This window comes from Micropterus salmoides, unplaced genomic scaffold (genome assembly GCF_014851395.1).
Source record: "Micropterus salmoides isolate LMB-PRFRI ecotype aquatic unplaced genomic scaffold, ASM1485139v1 Ms_hic_scaffold_20, whole genome shotgun sequence".
Classification (NCBI taxonomy): Eukaryota; Metazoa; Chordata; class Actinopteri; order Centrarchiformes; family Centrarchidae; genus Micropterus; species Micropterus salmoides.
The window spans coordinates 26,493,987-26,514,860 of NW_024041151.1; the positions used below are offsets into that span (position 1 = coordinate 26,493,987).

Below are 20,874 nucleotides of genomic sequence, written 5' to 3' on the forward strand. Positions count from 1 at the left end.
TATCCGTTTTAATATCCAATTTTAAATTGTCTTTTATTAATTTATTTTTGTTGTTTTTGCTTGAAACTTCAGAGAAAAGAGGCAAACCGCAGAGGACTCAAGACGTTTGCTGTTTGTTGGATTTATTGTATTTGATGTTGAGTACTAGCATTTATCATTGTCAGAATCATGATAAACAGTGCCAAGTACAAAAACCGATGCAGCAGAACCAGAGATTTTTTTTTTTATTCCACTTATTCTTCTTTCAAAACCTGGCATCTACATTGTCCACAGTATATCCTAAATGCCGACAGTTCGGTCAGAGATTTGTGTGTGTTATGCTAGTAGCAGCTAATGTAGCCTTGAGCCGCAAGGAAGGGCTACAGAGGTCTGGGAAGATCTCACTTCTTTGTAACTCCACACCCCCAGATTATTATTATTTTTTTCATTTTTAAACTTGTAGTCTTCAGCCCCAAACCGATGCTGACTCAAGTGACATCACTTGAGTCAGCTTTATCAGATTATCAGGAGCTTGCGCAGCTCCCCTGGAGTCACAGAAGACTTTATACAACTTTTTTCACATATATACTAGTACCCCCTGACACCTGTAAACAGGCTTTCATGTGTAAAATCAGGTGAGGTCCCCATTCAGCAGTATCAGCTCAAAAATCTGGTTCAGTCATGTAATAGTGCAAAAAACAATGTGTCAGGTCAGTATTTAGGAGTGTTTACTTCAAAAGCTCCTTAAAAACATGAACTACAGTCACCTTCATCTTAGTTGTTACTCTTCTCTGCATGTATGTGCGTATGAAGTTGTTTGATTGAAAGGTGAAGCACTTTGAATTACAATACAAGTCTTTACAGAATGTGAAGGAAATTCTTGGGAGTTGGTCATCAACAGTTATTGATGAAACTCAGGATGTCTTCCACAGCAGTGTTTAATGAAGCTCGGCCGAGGAGAAAATGGTTAGTCTAGAGTGGGAATGAGTGTCAATAATAGCCACAATATTTATCCCTTTACTGTCCCTAAGGAGTCTATGATGTAACCCTACAAGGTAATTATCTACTGGCCTAAATAAGTATAACCATCTTATTGAATGTTGAACTCTAATGTTTACCTACATCACTTTGGAATTAGGAGGCCACATGTATTACATTCTGTGACACAGTCTGTCTGTATACATCAAAGACTGAAGCACCATATCTCTCATTCTTGCTATCTCCCAGCTGTTGTTATGCACCCCAGTGGCGTTTCCAGTGGCGTTTCCAGACATTTTTAACTAACGTGGGGCACGGACTTGTGCAGGGGTAGCATGAAGTAGCCTATGTTCAACCGCCAACATACACACACGTCAAAATAGCATTCCATTAACATGTCTCCACTGCTCATATCAACTTTAATTATGAACATTACAGTTTGATGCATTACAGCCTCAATGCAAGATGGTCCCATTACAATCAGAGTAACTTAAGGTCAGCAGCGGATTACAGAAGTGACAGCACGCATCTTCAAAACCACCCGTAACAGAGAAATGCACTGCACAGAAAAACTATAACAACTGACAGCACACTTTCAAACACGTGAAAAAATGATCTTATTAGTGACAGCGCACTATGACACACATAAAAATGCTGTGTGTCATTGTGCAAAGTAATGTATTACACCCCAGCTAGCAGGCATGGGCATTAATTTATTTAGCTGACGCTTTTATCCAAAACAACTTACACTTGCTATATGAGCTCGCACACCTCTGGAGCACCTAGGGGTTAAGTGTCTTGCTCAGGGGAGAGTGGGGAATTGAACCTGGGTCTCTCACACCAAAAACATGAATCTTATCAACTGCGCCATCACCAGTTGTCAAGAAAAGCAGCAAAACGGTGCAGACTTCCCCAAAGCTTGCAGCTCTGCATTGGTCCAAACCAACCATCTTGGTTAGTTCTTGTTTTGCTCTCACTTTTGAGATGCTGTCTGGATTGCGCGATGCTGTTGCTAGCAGCAGGTGACTCTTCTGGCTCTCAACTTGTGCTTACTGCTATCCCGTCTTTCTTTTTAAGGAAACTCAATATTTTTGGAAGCTTTGCATTTTCTTGCTCAGCAGCTTCTTTTCTTGTCTAAAAGCTGCTTTTGTGTTCATAACTCTGTATGGCGTTAATTTCTCAGTTGCTGTCATGTCACTAGTTAGCATACGCTTCTGTGTGGCTGAAACAGTCCCCGACAAAAACCATTACCTAGAATTCTGCGCGGGTACACGTTGCACTTTTTTAACATAGAAGTGACAAAAAGTCTCTTGGCTCAGAGTAGAGGGCTGCATTGGGAAATGGGTCAGGAGCGGGCAGTTAAAAAATATACTGTGTTTCCTGGGATTTAGCTTGTGCTAATAAGATGGAGTCAATAAACGAAGAGCGGGATCGAGAAAACAGTCCCACGGGGGACTAGCGCGGTGTGTTTGTCCGACTCGGATCATGACTGTTTAATCAGCCCACCTACAAGGCTCACCTGCCAAACACCAACGCAGCATCACTGATAGGCGAATAGTTTTTTTAGATTCACAGAGAGCTTATAATCTAACTAATACGGTTACATCTCTCATGTGTGACATGATGTCACAGGGTTTTGAGGTCATTTTTAAGTCTACATGGAACCTTCCATCCAGGCCTTTGTCGGCTTCACTTCTCAAACTGTGGCTTACCCCCTTGGTTGTAAGACACTTGAGAGGAATGGTTTGAACTAAGGTTACACCTTTGACTGTACTGGCACAAATAGCCAATCATAGTTTGGGAAAATGGTGTGGCCTATCAGATTTCACAGGTGGCACGTGCCACCCAATGCCACCCCCCTAGACACACCCCTGATGCATGGAGGAAATCAGCAGCATAAATATTTCCTGAGAGACAAAGAGGTCATTCAGCTTCTATGTCTGTGAGTGACCTAAACATGACATGTATGACCTGTACAGACCTTTTACCGACAAGGTCCTCTAAAGGAAAATTCCTTCACACAGAAGAGTCGCCCAACCAGTCAGACGTGCCCAAACCTCTGACTGTCACCTTGTAGTAATGTTGTCTTTGAGAGGTGGCAGGTGATTGGCTGATCCTCTGCAGGTGAAACTAATCCTGCCTGAAAATCATCTGGACAGAGTTGGGTGGAGACACTGCAGACTGAGTTAAATACTGCAACACCTGAGATCTGTAAATCTGTGACCATCTCTAACAGCAAAGGTGAGGTTTTTGTTTTAAAATTTTAGTTTTGTTTTAATAATTATAATTTCCCTTAAATTCTTAAGTTCTTCTGCCTTTCTACAGCAAAGTGTTAATGTTTGTGGTTTGAACTTTCCAGCCAAGTAAACATGGCCTTCTTCAAGAACATCTTCAAACATGTCATCAATGACAAAGACCCCAAAGATAACACTGTCACAGTGAGTATCACCTGGGAACTACTAGTCTTGAGAATAATACACTTGTTGTAAAATGACTTCCTGACAGCTGTCTGCAGCTCTGCTTCTTGTCACCTTATTGTCCTCTCCTCCATCTCTCCTGTCACTCTGCCCTGTGATGTAACTGCAATGAATCAAAAACCATCTTTTAAACTGAAAATGATCTGTAGCTTGGGATGCCTAGTGATTTTAGCAGCTGACATTAGTGAAACATTTCTACTTCTGGCTGTTGTTCTAGGTGAAGGATAAGCCGAAACCGAAGTATTATGGAACAGTCGTCCCGTATCCGAACTTCAGTGCCAGCAACGATGCTGCCGTTCTTAAGAGTGCCATTGAAACTAAAGGTGTGTGTGCGCACTCGTGTTATCTTAAAAATGACTTAATGCTTGCAAGGTTGGGCTGTTCTTAAATGTTAAAGTTGAAGAACGGTTAAAACATGGTTAATGTTTCATCTATGAATGACAGGAAAAACCTAATTAAAAGATATTTTGGATGCAACTGAGGATGCTCTTCTGTTTTAAAAAAAAATAATTTTAGTACTTTGGACAAAGACAAATCTTCTTTCTAGACTCCCCCTTCCTGACCTAGCAGCTGCGCTTTAAGTGCTTTAAAGAAAGTAAAGTATATCTTGTCTTCACAGGAGTGGACGAGGCTGCGATCATTGCAATCCTGGTGAAGAGAAGCAACGAGCAGAGACAGATGATCAAAGCAGTTTTTGAAGCTACCGCTGGGAAGGTGAGTATTTAATTTCTCATGAAGACAGAGGCAAGTGTGGTCAATAATAAATGAGCAACAAGCCAAAAAAGCAAAATGAAGCAAACCTGTATAGTTGAATTGACAGGTAATTAAAAAACACCCTTACTCAATAAACTTGTGTGTGTGTGTGTGTGTGTGTGGGGGGGGGGGGGGGGGGGGGGTGCTGCTACAACCTTGCTCAGGTACAGCCACTATAGTAGTGGATGTCTATGAAGATTCTCAGTCATCCAGGTCATAGTTATCCAACGAAGGTTAAAATCAATGATTTTAACCTTCGTTGGATATAGTAGTGGATAGTTTGCAAACTTCACTGACTTCATCTCTGTTCTCTGTTTGAAATGTCTGAATGCTTCCGCTGTTAGGTTTGACTCATCAGAGACAGAAACAGCCTAAACCTTTTATTTCAAAGTGAACACACACACCTGGACAAACAGGTGGAACCGCACTCTTGCAGGTAACAGGTGAAGCACACCCATCAGTGTAGGAACAAAAACAAGTGGGCCTGATTTTGTTTAATTAATTAATTTATGTTAACTAGTTAAACAATATCTTCATCATCCAAGGAGTGTTTGATTAGTTGAATTCACAAGTAGACCCCCTATATCAATACATTTTGGGGGTTTGCTGCTATAGCCTTGCTTGGTCTGGTATGAACAGTATCATGGTGTATAGTTTGCAAGGACGGACTGACCACGTGGGAGTTTTCCAGGTGGGCCACAGGACAATTGGGTCGATAAACTACATAGTATTAAAATAGAGACAAAGAACTGCAATTGAAAATCGATTGGTATGTGCCTTGATCGACTGGCGCATAACACGTGGTTATTGGCCCAGGCGGGGGCGGGGCGGGCGGGGCAGGGCGGGGAAGTGCCTCAAAATGACAGACTTTTCTTTTGGTTCTGCTGCTACAATCTATATATTTAATGAGACATTAATATGATGGCTTACTGTTTTTTGTTAGATTAGCTTAGAGACAACCACAAGTCAGATCCCAATGTAGACAGACTAAGGGAATCTTGGGAAGTCAAGGGAAAAATAATGTGTCATTATCCTATAATTACTACTAGTGTCCACAGTGGTAGTTGTTCAGCACAAGTTATACAGTCTTGCTTTAGAGCCAATATGTGTAGAATTGGCAGGCCTAGTGTGAAAAAAGTCACTGTGGCAGATGTTATGATCATCACAACACCCCAGAACAACCACACGCTTTAATTTTCAGCAGCAGTCTTAGTTTTGAAATGCCATGATCGAAATGAACAGTAGTACCCTCATGCCTTTGTGTGACTGCTCCCTGTGTCTTGCAGAAGCTGGAATTAGCTCTGAAGTCGGCTCTCAAGTCACATTTAGAGGACGCCTGTCTGGCTCTGCTCATGACACCCGCCCACTTTGATGCCTACCTGCTCAGGAAAGCTATGAAGGTAAATATCAGCAGTGTTTGTACTAAATACCAGAGGAGGACTGTTTTAGATTTTGTCACTCCTAGCATTTGCTCTGTTCCAACAGGGTCTGGGCTCAGATGAAGATGTCCTCATTGAGATTCTGGCAACAAGATCAAACCAACAGATTCAAGAGATCAAGAGGGTCTTCAAAGAAGGTGAGGCCTGATTCAGTGCAGCCACTCTGTTACTTGTTGGTGTACATTCAATGGAATTTTCCTGAAAGGTTTTCACATTTTACCTAACATCATACGCACCAGAGACACTAAAGAGTGTCATTTTAGTGCCTCCAGTGCACGCAGCAGCAGAAGCACTCTATGCTGAGACCGCACAGCACTGGAATCACCCAGTCGTGAGGATTTAATTCTCTAAACAGCAGCTTTAACCACAGCGGTTATGCTTTGTTCCATTATGTTACTGCAAAGTCTGTTATCTTGGAGCTAAAATGCTCTTTGTCCCTTAGATTACAAAGCAGAGCTGGAGGATGTTATTAAGAGTGACACCAGTGGTGACTTTACCATGGCCCTCCTGGCCATGTTGAAAGCTAGCAAGGATGAGAGCACTGTAGTCGACATGGCTCTGGCAGAAAAGGACGCAAAGGTAAAATCAGGAAAATCAACTTTTAAAGGATAAGTCTGCCGCTATTCAACAATTGTTCTTACTGTCAACAAAACTCATTAAAGAAAACTAAGCCAACACTACTTTGTGATTTCCCTACTTAGGGAACCCTATGATTCATAATTTATTTGCAAAAAACGAAGAAGAAACGTAATTTCTTAAACAGACAGTTACTGTAACTTTTAATTTGGGACCTTCGGTGGCGGATTATACTTATTTGCTGCCCTAGAGAGTATTTCCAGCAGCATGACCATTTACTGTATGTGGGACTGACTCAAGTTAAACTACAGTGTGTGGTGGATGGTAATATAGGATCATATCAGTCGGTGCAACTGTGTGGCTCACTGATGTGTTTTTAATAGTTTTTGGACAACAATGGAGCTCTGTGGCACAGAGGAGTAAGATCACGCTTTAAATACAAAATGACTAAGTTAGTAAGATCAATTGTTGACAATACGAAAAATATAGAATTTCACCAGATGTTTTCTTTAATGTAAAAATTTAAAGAAGAGAACAACATTAACTGGTAATGGATTGTTACTGTTTTGTACCTTTTAGATTCTGTTTGAAGCAGGTGAGACCAAACATGTCAATGTTTCTACCTACATCGACATCCTGACCACACGGAACAACCTGCAGCTCTCTAAAAGTGAGTGCATGAAATGTCTCATCAGAGGCTGAAACAGCAAAAACTTTTATTTCAAAGTGAACCCACACACCTGGAATAACAGGTGGAACCACAATCTTGTGTTGGAACAATACTGAGAAATGTGGGCCAGATTATTTAAATATATTTTTTGTTAAATGATTTCTTCATCATCCATGGATGAATTGTGAAAATGAAAAACAGTTGCACCCTGTTCTGGTAATATTTCTTTAGGTGTATGCATCAAGTGTTTAAGCACACATAGCACACTCTTTCATCAAGGCGAGGTGAATAAAGCAACAACATCTAAAACAAGATCCAGTTTAAGCATCATATGATGTGCTCCTGTTTTAATTAAATTTTAACTTTAGCTCAATGTGTATTTAGTTGCTTACAGGATATTAATTCTGGAAGTTCATATCTAAAGATCCTTTTAAACCGGCTAAAGAGTGTTTTCTAAATCCCAAAAATGTTTAGGTAAATGGGCTGATCTCATACCTTTTGAGTACAATAACGTTTTGGAAAGCGTTTTGTCTGACAAGAAGCCCATTAACCTATAAATCCCTGTTTATCTGTTTACCTGCTAGCATTCCAGCAATATGCCTCCGTCAGTGATGTCACATTACCAAAAGCCCTGGACATGAAGCTGAAGGGAGACATTGAAAAATGCCTCCTTGACCTTGGTAAGGGGGATTTTGTTATTTCTTTCCTGGTTTGATCAGATCTGGTTTCACTTTTCATGAATAAAAAGGTCACTTGAGTTTTGCAGTATGCCAAACAAATTTTAAAGGCCTAGAAATCCATTTTCTCAATAGGCTTCTTACTGTGAGCAGTGGTGTCCTAACACATAAACATAATGTTCTGCCACAGTTACAACTGTTTTGGTTATTTAATATGTGATTTTTGTTGTTTGCGTATGTTGCTAAACCACTGAAAATCAAATCTGATCAAACCACACTCACATAGCCTTGAAGCAGCAGCTGAGCTCAGTACAATCTCTTGATAAATAATAATTAAAGATGTTTTTCTCTTAACTTTAACATTGATTGTTGCACATTGGGTAATGGATATTCAATATTATACTTAAGGTTTAAAAACAAGTTGTCATGGACTCAAAGAGCTTATTTTTGTCATTGTCAAGCGGTGTTACTCTGGCATAGATCCCGACTGATATGGGATTTTTGATACCAATACCAATTTAAAAGGGGTAAAAAATCAAGTATTACTGATATGGTGGCCGATGGGGCCATTTTTAGCTGTAATGAAAATAGACCTTTTCTAGGCTCTGATTTTGCACCGACATAACAATGCAAAGGTAATCAGAAGGAAGCTTTCTCAAACAAATACAAATATTTAACTTAAATAATCTTTAACATGTTTAATGGTTACAATAAATGTAAGGTATTTCACAAACTAGTTAGCAACTTACTGTGAAGACGCCGCTTGACTGTGTCCGCACCACCCTCTGCTCAGCTGTGATGTGAGTTGGAACAGCAAAAAAATACAAAAATACAAGTGCAAGTGAAGAGAAGTGCATAAAAACAACAGATTTGAGCCCTGGATAGACCTGATCCCAGTGATACTATCTGCACATCCAAGTCTTCCAGTGTGTGGCACAAGGGCATCATGACCTCACACACCATGAGATCAGGGAGAGTCTAAAACCTTGTTTGGACTACTGAATCCTGAACATGAAACTTCATAAGATGAACTATAACACAGACGTGAATGAAGAGACATTGTGAACTGTAAGACACAGCAACATCTAGTCGGTGCATATTTTCACTGATGATGTTTTTTTGTGTCTTCAGTGAAATGTGCCTGGAACACACCAGCCTTCTTTGCTGAGACGCTCCATCACGCTATGAAGGTGTGTATGAATATCTCCTTCCCTCTCACCATATGTAACAAGTGTGTGTGAGACTTTTCCCACACACATCCTCTGCTGAGTGAAGTTTACAAGGTCAGTTTTACTTAGAACTTGAAAAAACACGTCAACGCTATCAAGTCTGCCATAATACGTTACATTCACATGCAAATGGTAATGTGAAAGCTGACATTAATAATCAAAGGTTTTCATGTAAATGAATCCCTGTTTTGCCGCCGATTCTCTGGAAATGTCTTTGAAGCACCATAAATATTGTCAGCCTCTGGAAAACACTGCTTAACTGCAGTGACTGGTTATGCAACCAACACAGATGTAGTGTGAAGGAATGCTACATAACTTTACCCGCTATCATACAAATAATGAATGAGAAAATGTAACTAAACAATGTGTAAAAACCCGCAGAGTGAGGCGATTTGCATACACTCATGCTTTCTACCTCTTCAGTAATGGAGGCTCTGCTCCGTTCTCGCAGGGCCTCGGCACAAACGAGAACGCACTGATCAGGGTGCTGGTGAGCCGCTCTGAGGTCGACCTGAAGAAGATCATCGATGAATACAAGGCCATGTTCAACATTAGCCTACAGGAGCACATAGTGGTAAAATGACATTAAGTATTCAAAGTGTCACTCATTCAGTACAGACACAAGTGACTGAAACTATCTCAGCTGACCACATCTTTGTCTCTGTTTCACAGAAAGAGACTAGAGGAGACTTTCAGCATGTCCTGCTTGGACTGTGTGGATCTAACTGAAATTCTGCTGTAACCACTTTACTGGAAAACAAGGCCAGCTTGTCCACTGGATGCCACTGAAACCTCACATCTTTCAAAATGATTATGAATAATGTGACCAATCTGTCTTATTGAGTTGATGTTATCCCACCAACAATAAAAAACATCTCAAACCCTTTCTTTTTGTTGTTTGGTATTTCTTGTTTTGCTTTCATGTATTGTTTTTCTTTTTTACAATGAATCCACCTGCAGGTCTGTCTACTTGTATATTGAGTTCTAATTCACAACATGGATAATTATTATAAGAAAATTATGTGCATGGGGAGGAAGATGGAGCAGGAAACAAGGAGCTAGAAAGGTTTGGATAGATAATCTCAAAGATTAAATCTGAAATATATGCTACAACATATCCCATGAGTCTTTGACACAGAGCCACTGTAAAAGCCTTGTGGGAGCTGTAGTTGTTTAATGTTACCAATGTTACCAAATAAAATGTGCTCTTTTATTTTTGCTCAGCATGAGGTTTTGGCCAGTACAGTAGTAGATACTTTGCAAACCCATTTCCATCTGTCTGCCAAAGTCTGGACTTTTAAGTAATTTAAGTCACAACCATGAAATGGTATGCAATTTCATATATTGTAAGTCAAAATTATGAAAGATTTAGTCAATTTGATTAGATCTTTTCAGAAAAGATTATGAGAAACTAAGGCAGAAGCATGAGAGGAGAGAGAGAGAGACTATTGCTTACGTACTTTGGATAGGTGGCGGCAGCCGGTGGGATGAGGGGTGGGGGGTGAAAACAGGTGAAAAAATGAAAGATTTCTAGGCTGGGCTAAGCCCCCAATGTTTCAAGAGCCTGGAAACGCCCCTGGTGTCATTCCATGTCATCTCTTTTTCCTACATTGAGCTTTGGAAGCTAATGGGAAGGGATTGAGCCTGAACGTGGGCCGGCTTTCTTAAGATTGTGCACACACACAACAAGAACTTTAGAACATAATTCACCTGAATGCACATAGCTACTTACATTCATCGTCATCATCTGCGCAGAACCCTGAACTGCGCAGGAGCAACGCTCGCGAACACACACACACGCACGTGACGTGGACCGCTTACCGTGTCCGGAAGTGCTGGGGCTTGTTGGGCAGCTTGGATGTTTTTCCTTTCATTACGGACTGTAGCTGTTATTGTGGTCAACTCAGCCTAAAAACGGCACATTATATTGCTCAAACAATGAGACCACGTGTATTTGTTTGACGTACTCAGCACACAGAGGACGTGTCGCTGCGGGGGACTGGATATAATCTAACTTAACTGACATGCCAGATGGCTAGCTCGCTAACAGGCTAGCTAAGAGGTATGTTAAGATATTGGGGACATAAAGACTGCAACTGGACTTCAGCTGGTCGAGTTTAGGTGCTTTAAAATGGAAGAGAAATACAGCAGCAACGTACTCTCAGGGGGGAAACTGGGAATGGTCGAAGTGCCCAATTCTAGGTATGTGTTTTAAGCTGATTGTTTCACCACATATTTAGTGTCAGTGCAAAATAAATAGTGCAAAACCTTTTATAGAACGGTTGTGGGGTTTTTTCTGTATCTCCCACTTCCAGTACAAACATATGTTTCTTTGTCCTTTTTCCTCTTCAGGTTAACCAGATATATAGTTTTGCTGGTTGTCACGAAGGTCCTCAAGGCTCTTGGGATCTTTGAATCTTATGATATCCTAAAAGTTGTTCACATTGTCCAGTTTATCTTTATACTGAAATTAGGGTAAGTACTTGCTTATTACTTGCTTAGGTGTCATTTAATCCATTTTATAATAATATTACACTTGGTTTAATTATAATTACTTTGGATTTTTGGATTTATGGCCGCTGACAACATGCTGACAGTGATCCTTCTCTTTTCTCAGGACTGCTGTTATTCTGCTTTTCTTTCAAAAGCCTTTCTCCTCAGGCAAAATCATCTCAAAAAGACAGGTTTGTTGGATTGTTATTTTTCCATTTGTGTATGATCCAGCTGTTGTTTCATTTATGAAAATCAGAATCAGAAATACTTTATTGATCCCCAATGGGAAATTCTTTTGTCACAATTGTACACTTGTCAAAGGTAGATTGATAAAGAGTAAACATAAATATAGTGTATATATAGTAGCTTATATAGTAAAATTATAAAGACAAATATAAAGGATTGTGGCTGTGTAAAATGTTTACATTACAAAGATGGTGAACCAAAAAGGACTAGTGAATAAACAAAAGATTTCCCCTCATAAGTTCATCTGCTATTTCTGCAGTAGGGACACATACTGTAAATGTCTTTTATCTACCTGCGGATGCGGCTCTGTTGTCTGCAGTGTTTTAAGAATATTTAAGGTTGAGCTTTAAAAACCTAAAAGACTTTTTCATGAAAGACACTGTATCAATGCCACTGTGTCAGCTCGCCATAATGATGAATCTGTTTTCTTTTTAAATCTGTTTTCTTTGTAGTGGATAAAGTTATTAAAGCACGCTGTTTTCAGCTGTGTCATATCCCTCCTGGGCTTCTTCGGATTAACTCTCTGTGGTCCTCTAAGGTAAACTGTCACCATAAATGTTTGTTAGTGTGTTTCATAGCAGTTAATGGCAAAAGCCCTGCGTATAGGTGAGCATATTTGTTTGTATTTAACTGTGTGTGTTGATGTCTTTGTGTGGACTCCGCACGTGTTTAGGGGGTGATTAAAATTGATCCTGTCTTTTACAGAACATTGTTGCTTTTTGAGCACAGTGATGTGGTGATCATTGCTCTCCTCAGTGTCCTGTTCACAAGTTCAGGAGGGGGGCCGTCCAAGGTAGGAGCCCACAAATGAACACAACTGGTTTGGAATCAGAAACTAGCATTTATTTATTTATATTTAAGAATGTCACATATATTTTACACTACATTTATTCATCAATGTATTGTAGTGTCAGCTCTGTCGTGGTTTCATTTAAAGGACCACTTTACCACAGAACCCATTAAAAACCGATTTTTGGTGTCATTTGCTGATGTTTGGAACTGTTGGTTGCAACTCACTCCAGTATGTCCTCAATAACATTTCATCTGTTTCATCCCCAAAGATTACATTTGTCACCATCAGTGTCTGTTTTCATTTATTATTATGACACTATTATTAACAGTTGCCTATAGAATTTGTTGTAACAAATTTAACTAATAGCTTTCTGATCAAATTAAATCCACCAACTTTATGCAGACGACCATTCGCTCACTTCAGCAAAAAATAATAATACCAATTACATACAAAATATGTCTTTTATATATATTATTTTGGCCATCATTCCTACCAGTTGTAACATTGTACTCATCAAGTTATTTGATGAAATCTGGCAAAACAATGTCATTGCTTAAAAACGTCTAACTGCTAAAGTATGTTGGAATACAAAAGCAATCTGTGTGAATATGTTACCCAAACTCTCTGTTGTAAACACGCAATGTTGCTGTGTCCCATATCCATTAATTCTCTATCAAGTAGAACGTAAGTAATAATGCCAGAGAGCATTTTGTTGCTGTTTGGTTTGACCTTGTGGCTGTAACGCTTTGAGAGGAAGACGAGTCTCCTAATGTTGCAAAGAATATAACTGAAATTATAACAAGACAGACGAGGTGACATGGCTTAATCTGCATTTTGGACTTGGACTGTGTGTGCTGCCTCCAAAAAATAAATCACTGTGGTAAAAGTATGTTAAAAGCATACCTGTTTGTTTGTCTGTGGCTTTTCTCAGACCAGAGGCGCTGCTTTCTTCATCATCGCTGTGATCTGCCTCCTCCTCTTTGACAACGATGATCTCATGGCAAAGATGGCAGAGCACCGTATCTTTTACACCTTATGAAGGACAGTAGTCCCTGTCATTGATGTGATCCGTGTTTTTGTTGTTCATCATCATATTTCTCTGTTTGGATTGTGTCTGCCTTGACTCGGCTTCTAACCAGCTGAGGGACATCATGACAGCGCGCTCACTCATTTCCTCTACACGGCCATTGCATTTTTAGGGGTTGCAGATCACAAAGTAAGCAACGCCTGTGTCACGCATGAAATTTGATGTTTAGTGACGATTCCACAAGCATAGTAAATTATTGCCTTTGTTTTCCACATTAATTTCCTCCGTGTCTTCCCGTCCTTCCTGTCAGGGTGGTGTTGTGCTGCTGGTGGTCTCCCTGTGCCTGAAGGTGGGCTTCCACACGGCCTCCAGGAAACTGTCAGTGGAAATTGGTGGTGCCAAACGCCTCTATGCCCTTGACAACCTGGTTTCTGCAGTGGTACTGCTGCCCTGGGTCATAGTGCTGTCAGCAACCACAGACGTAAGTGCACTATGTGAAAAAATTAGAACTCTTGCATGCATGTAGCCCGTTTTGTCCTTTTGAAGAATTGTGTGGTATCATGAAGCTCACAAAGATCTGAAGTAAGTTAGAAACCACAGACATAGTGAACTGTTTTCATTCATTAGAGAGTTAAAATTAGCCACGGAAAGCTTATTTTCTACCTAACAAAATAACCTAACAAGAGTTGCTCTTTCCTCAGTCTTTTCAATCAAATGTTTTCCCTGTTAGGATGCCGCGGCTAGTCACTCTGTTGGTCTGTCCAACACGGTCTGTTGTGATTTATGACCCCCAGAGGATGATATCTAATGTTTTTAGTGACCTCATCTTTCCTGTAATTCCATCTTCTGGTTTAAAATTCTCCTTGGCCAGCTTTGGTCTGTGAGATAGACCACATAAAACTATCCTGTGATCCTTGTTCAAACATAGTAAGATTTCTTAAATAATTTGGACTGTGCTATATAAATGATCGTATAAACAAGATGCATAAATAGGTACTTCTTGAGCTCCGTGTCTCGATACTGTGAATTTGAATTGAAACTATATCTGTTTATGCTCAGATTATGTATCTCACTATTTTTTTCCATCTGTCTCTACACCAGAGTAAAGTAGAATCATGGTCGGCCCTCATCCTGCCGTTCGGGATGATAATCTTCTCTGTAATGATCCTGGAGTTTTACGTCGAGGCCATCTGCAACACAAAGATGGAGATGCCGAGGTGCGCCCGCTACGGCACCATCGCCCTTTTCTTCAGCGCCGTGCTGCTGGCCAACTTCTGGACTCACCCGCTGACCGACCAGCTGCGCTCCATGAGCAAACCGCCACAGCAGGTCAGCACGGAGCACGTGCTCTCTGGAGGAGTGGTAGTCAGCGCCATCTTCTTCATCATGTGTAAGTGACAGCTGTGGGCATCAGCAGGATAAGCTTTCTAATGATAGAACTGAGTTGGGGTTATAAGTCATCATTTGAAAAGTACTGTGCAGGCATTTTCCTTGTTTTGCGTACATACTGTAAGTGTTGCCCAGCACTGGCATAGCGTTTATGGATGTTTATGTACATTTCCCCATTCTCTGAGAAAAACATTTAACTGCAGCTTTCTGTTCCATATCTTCAAATAAAAGGTGGATCTACTTTTTTATACTTTTATTATTTTATTAATTCTCCTCCCTCATATGTCCCTGCAGCTTCCAGTATTCTCTCGTCTCCATCAAAGAAAGGTCAGAAGGGCACCTTGGTGGGTTACTCACCCGAAGGGACTCCCCTGTACAACTTCATGGGAGATGCCCTGCAGCATACATCACAGTCCCTCCCGCGGTTCATCAAAGATTCCCTGAAACAGATCCTGGAGGAATATGACTCCAGACAAATCTTCTACTTCCTGTGTCTCAACCTGGTACGTACGGTGTCAGGAAGAGAACAGTCAGGTGAAAGATCAAGGATATCATCTGGGGGGCCATTTACTGAAACTCTTAAAAATTGGCAGCACTGCAAAAAACATTATTGTTCTGCCAGGTAAAATTAAAGGGTTAAAATTTCTGATTTCAAAATAAAAGCTTTTGTAATAAAAGAAAAATAAAGAAAAATAGAAAGATATATTATTACATAGGGTAAATTAAGGATAAAAAAAGGATTGATAATCCAAATAAGACAGCTATTGTGGGGATATCCCCCACAAACTGCTCCTGCTCTCCTACAACATCTTGACAGTTGTGTTGGAAAAAGAAACTTCCACTAAGGAGATGTCCTTGCTACTGTTTCTAGGAATTCAGGGGGGTTAATGACCTGAACAGGACTTTACATTTACACACAAGTTGCAAATTATATAACTCCACATATTTAAATTTGTCTGTTTCTGACGAAAAATAATAAATAAAATAAAATAAAGCATTTTGGGCATCAAAAATATAATTGGGGAAGTTCAACTTAGATATTTTCAGTTAGATATTTTCAAGTTGTAAATTAAATTTCAACTTTGTTTTCAGACGATATTTATGACTTGACTGTAGAGGTGGGTTTGACTTCAAATACTCTGTTGTTATTTTGAGTTCATGTAAGCTATGTTGCTCTGCACATTTCAGGCTTTCACCTTTGTGGAGCTGTTTTACGGCGTTTGGACCAACAGTCTGGGATTGATCTCTGATGGCTTCCACATGCTGTTTGACTGCTCGGCTTTAGTCCTCGGCTTGTTTGCTGCCCTTATGACCCGCTGGAAAGCTACTAGGATATTCTCCTATGGGTAAGGTCAATAAAGAACATGTGCAAAGGCTTTGGCAGGAGATATTTGAATAATTGAAAGCACTTGAACTTCAGCTGGATGTTGAAAAAACATTTTCCCTCCCAGGTATGGTCGTGTTGAAATACTTTCTGGATTCATCAATGGGCTGTTCCTGATGGTCATCGCTTTCTTTGTCTTTGTTGAGTCAGTCACCCGTGTGTTGGATCCTCCTAATATAAACACAGACATGCTGACTGTGAGTAAGCTGCATCTACAACTCATGTAAAGGCTTGTGACTATTATGTACTTTGGTAACATTTATTTGGTATGTCCTGATATTTTTCCTTTGACATCATGTCTGCCAATACACAGTCCTCCCTAGGTATTTATTTTTTCCTGCTTAAAACAACCGCACATCGTGCTCTTCAAGTATTATTTAATTTAAGTATTATATTTTATTATATTTTCAACGTGAAAGTACAAGTCAGCCTGTCAAAACAGTTGAAGAATGCTGAAGGCGGTAATGTCATTAGGGTTATCTTGACTTAAAGACTGCAAATGTATATTAGAAAGCTTGTGTTACAAACTGGGGCTGTGGAGTTTGAAAGACATGGGCATTTACCAGACAGGGAGGGTCTAATGAAAAGACACTTATCTAATTACATAATGGGGAAACGTATGATCAACATGAGAGAAACTAAAAGTCAGCTAAATCTCGGCCTCTGCCACATTCTGACCGTTCTTTTAATAATCTCTCTCTAACACAAGTCCCCCAGTTTAATGGATGTGCCAAAATTAATCACTGAAGTGAAGCCCTTTAAGAATGAACACTTTTATTTAGGGATGCACCGAAATGAAAGTTCTTGGCCGAAACTGAATATAATAAAAAACATTCCCAAATGCCGAAGGTTTTTTACATTTTACATTTATTTTGCCAATATTTTTCAGAATGTGCTTTTTACTCAGTGTTTCCCACAGGATTTGGAGAGAGTATGGGGGTGGGCCCAAGGCCTGAAAGGGTCCGATAAAGTAAATTGGTGTCCATTTACTTTTAATGGACAAATATAATATGTTTTATACTTTCTGTGAATATAATCCAATTAATCTTGTCTATACAGACACCTTATTTTGAAAACAAGACGTTGTCACATGTGTATCCTCGCGCAAAGTCTGACGCAATTTGATAAATAATGTTGTATGTGGTTCTCGTATTACGTACTTCATAGTAGAGGTTCTCCGATCAGGATTTCTTGGGCTGATCAGCGATTGCTGAAAGCAGTATTGGCTGATATCGATCACTGGGTCTATTTGAAGTCTTTTATTTATCATGTAGCATTGTGCAGTATACTGTATATTTATTTAATTGGTCCTAAGAACAATGTATTAAGTATTAAAATTAAATGAACAGATGATAAAGTATCATGAAATGACAATTTTATTGCAAGGAAACATGGGCAACAAATTCCACTCTATCTGTGTTAGAGACTTAAACCATAGCAGCCTTTGCCTGGTTACTGTGAACATCTTATAGCTTAACAAATATAGCTTTCCTGTGGAATAAACTACAGTGTGTTGTAATGTGAGGCTACGTCCACACCACTGTGTTATTTCTGTAGTTCGGTAGTAGGTCACCCTTACTTCATAGCCTCTCTTCAGGTAGGATTCTCATACTGCAACACAGAGACAAACTGACAGGATAAAGTTTTTCTTTCGCGCTATTTCTGGTCAATTAATTTTGGTGGCCGAACATTCTGTGCATCCCTACTTTTATTCAGTGTCATACACCACACGGGTCTCCAAGATATTACTTAAATTACATACAGAGGCATGATCAAACAAAAAAGGAATGCAAGCAAAACACAGAGTAATCTCCTTATGTGTCAAAGCATAGTATGTCAGATGAAAACAGCAAATTAAACATTACTCTTATACGTTGATGGCAATCATGACAAACAGGTGGGAGGATGTCCAGCAGACCTCATTCAAATCAGACTTTAATGGCTGTCTCAATAAAAACATTCTTACACATCCTTTATATTTAGGATGATATTGGGGAAAGTTATATGTGCCATCAGTCATGGTAAGTAATGGTCTTTGATCGAGTCGTTAGACATCAGTCAGTCTGAATTCTGCGTGCCATTTTTCTACCCTTTAGCCCGTGTCTGTCGGAGGATTACTGGTCAACCTGGTGGGCATCTGCGCTTTCAGTCACGCTCATTCTCACGGCGCCAAAAGCTGCCCATCGCACGACCACGGCCACTCACACCATGGCCACTCCCACAGCGAGCACAGCCACGGAGGTCACGGCCACTCTCACGGAGGGCACAGCGGACACGGACACGGCGGGCACGGGCACTCCCACGGCTCAGGGGGCGGAGGCATGAACGCTAACATGAGAGGTGTGTGTTTCATTTAATGCGCTAAAAATTGAGCTTTGTTGAGAGGACATTGTATCTGGATATAATCCTCATTTTCTTTTCTTCCAGGTGTTTTCCTCCATGTCCTGGCTGACACATTAGGCAGCGTTGGCGTGATCATCTCCACCATCCTCATCCGTCAGTTCGGCTGGTTGATTGCCGACCCCATTTGCTCGCTCTTCATCGCCACGCTCATTTTCCTCAGCGTTATCCCTCTGCTGAAGGACGCCTGCGAGGTTCTTCTTCTGCGAACTCCCCCAGAAAATGAGAAGGACCTGAACAGTGCGCTGGAAAAGGTGAGGAGTCCCGCGTGATGAGGTCAAAGTTACTGCGGGGGGGGATTAAAATTGTGTCTTTCTTCTTTCTTTCTTTAATTTTGTGTTTCTTTAATAGATTTTGGTTTTACAAACTAACAGTACGTATGAAGGGCAGACATTGGGGCAATTCTTTTTTTCTATTTCACGAGATGAGATGAATGGTGGCAGTTTTTGAACTGTTGTGTGAAGATGACTTCCTAAAAACATGTCAATGAGACAAACGATGTGATCAGGTATTCAGTGTAAATTTTAAAACAGTTCTTTTCACCTCCACCAAGGAGGTTTGTTTCCAGGATATCAGAAAAAAAAAAAGTCGACATGAAACTTGGTGAAAAGAGACAGTTTCAAACTTGTGTATAAGCTGGAAATTTCCCATTTTCTTGAAACAAATGACAATCTATTTAAATTACGTCAATCAAATCACTCACATCAACATACGGTAAGTCATTCAAGAAGGTACTTGAGCATTATTATCTGCCCTGGCAATGGTAAAATGTTCAGCAGATATTTTAAAAACGGTTACGGTCTGTTTTTTCAGATTGAGAAGATTGAAGGAGTTCTGTCGTACAGAGACCCTCATTTCTGGAGGCACTCAGCCAACGTGATCGCAGGGACCATCCACCTCCAGATCATGTCAGACGTGGTGGAGCAGAGGATCATACAGCAGGTAGAATTAAGAGTCATACTGATGTTTCACTGCAGACTCCTATCTGTGGGCCTAACTTCATCATACCAGCTGACAACAGTTTGATCTTTGGGCAGATTGTCATGAAATTTTGAGAATGTGTTACTGACAGTTCTAATATGCCTGTGACTGTGTGGTTCCCCCCTCTATTTGTAGGTGACGGCCATTTTGAAAGATGCCGGGGTGAATAATTTGTCGGTCCAGGTGGAGAAGGAGGCATACTTCCAGCACATGTCTGGACTCAGCACCGGATTTCAGGAAGTTCTGGCAATGACGCAGCAGATGGAGACCATGAAATGCCTCAAAGACGGGACATGCATCATGTAACGACCAAATGGGGACCAAATGATACTTCACCGATTCAACCCTCAGTCTCTTTTTCATTGAAATGTACAGTTTATGTATGTATGTGGTTCAAATAAATCTGAATATATTGGTTTTATATTTGTGTCGACTGCATTTTGTTTGTGTGCAGAATTTTTCCTTCTCTAAACATTCACTGTTGAACTGTCTTTATTATTTGCATTTGGCATTTTCACTGCAGCAGCACTTGCCACAACAAAGAAAGTGTGTTTTGATTGTACAAAATCTCACTACACTGAGAGACGTTTAAATATTTGTCTAAATCATAAGATTTGGGACTGACTGCTAGTTCACAGCTGTAACTGTATAACAATCAATAGGGAATAACATTCCCACATTTGCTTTGTTCTGCTATCCCTCAATGGACCCTATTGCCCTATGCCCCCAGATTTACAGTATTTGTTTCATTTCTCAGCTGTGTTGACATCAGTTTGTGACAGAAATGCCAAAGATATGTTTGAGGTAATTTAGAAACTGTCATGATTACATAGTTTAGCCACCAGCAAGCATTGACAAATTGATCTAACAATGGTAAAATGTCGCCCGCCATCTATCTCTGTCACAATTCTTAAAAAACATATTCAAGAGATCCTTTTTTTAAATGTTTAAAAACCAAAACTAATATTGGCCAATATATTTTACATATGGCCACCAAAAGGCAGCATTGTTACACTAAATGTCATGGTTTGCTTCACTGAGTACTCCTGAAATCATACTTTATGTTGTTATCCTTTCTGTGTCTGACTGCTTCTGTAATGTATTTGTACTTTGTCCGGCGCAACCATAACCAGTTGGGATTGGAACTGTCACATCCCACCTTTTGTTCTATGTCACTGTCAGAAGGTATTTGGTCCTAACTAGAGATATGTTGGAAATGTTCTGACATTTGAGTCACTACTTGAGATTCAGTAATGGTACTGATAAAGACTGACCATGAAGATGTCGGTCTTCCCTTTCTAAATCTCATTAATTTGCAGATCATGCTAATCTATATTCCCCATTAGGGGACAGTAAAAATCAAGGGCTGAATACAGCAGTGAC

At 40.2% G+C, this 20,874-nt stretch overlaps 2 protein-coding genes across 2 annotated transcripts; both read left to right on the forward strand.

Annotated features, from left to right (window-relative positions):
* Positions 1 to 2,948: 2,948 nt before the first annotated feature.
* On the forward strand, positions 2,949 to 9,664 carry LOC119915111 (annexin A1-like). Its single transcript, XM_038734696.1, has 12 exons — positions 2,949 to 3,198; positions 3,317 to 3,395; positions 3,652 to 3,757; positions 4,054 to 4,148; positions 5,474 to 5,587; positions 5,673 to 5,763; positions 6,069 to 6,205; positions 6,782 to 6,872; positions 7,457 to 7,552; positions 8,681 to 8,739; positions 9,230 to 9,352; positions 9,451 to 9,664. The coding sequence occupies exons 2-12, from the start codon at positions 3,327 to 3,329 to the stop codon at positions 9,505 to 9,507; spliced, it is 1,038 nt and encodes a 345-aa protein (XP_038590624.1). The 5' UTR covers positions 2,949 to 3,198; positions 3,317 to 3,326; the 3' UTR covers positions 9,508 to 9,664.
* A 930-nt stretch (positions 9,665 to 10,594) lies between these two features.
* slc30a5 (solute carrier family 30 member 5) lies at positions 10,595 to 19,912 on the forward strand. The gene is made up of 16 exons (XM_038734106.1): positions 10,595 to 10,980; positions 11,131 to 11,253; positions 11,396 to 11,462; positions 11,970 to 12,055; positions 12,223 to 12,310; positions 13,242 to 13,329; positions 13,450 to 13,526; positions 13,648 to 13,818; positions 14,439 to 14,727; positions 15,021 to 15,229; positions 15,915 to 16,072; positions 16,178 to 16,307; positions 18,207 to 18,450; positions 18,538 to 18,764; positions 19,324 to 19,452; positions 19,627 to 19,912. The coding sequence occupies exons 1-16, from the start codon at positions 10,910 to 10,912 to the stop codon at positions 19,795 to 19,797; spliced, it is 2,328 nt and encodes a 775-aa protein (XP_038590034.1). The 5' UTR covers positions 10,595 to 10,909; the 3' UTR covers positions 19,798 to 19,912.
* Positions 19,913 to 20,874: the final 962 nt, after the last annotated feature.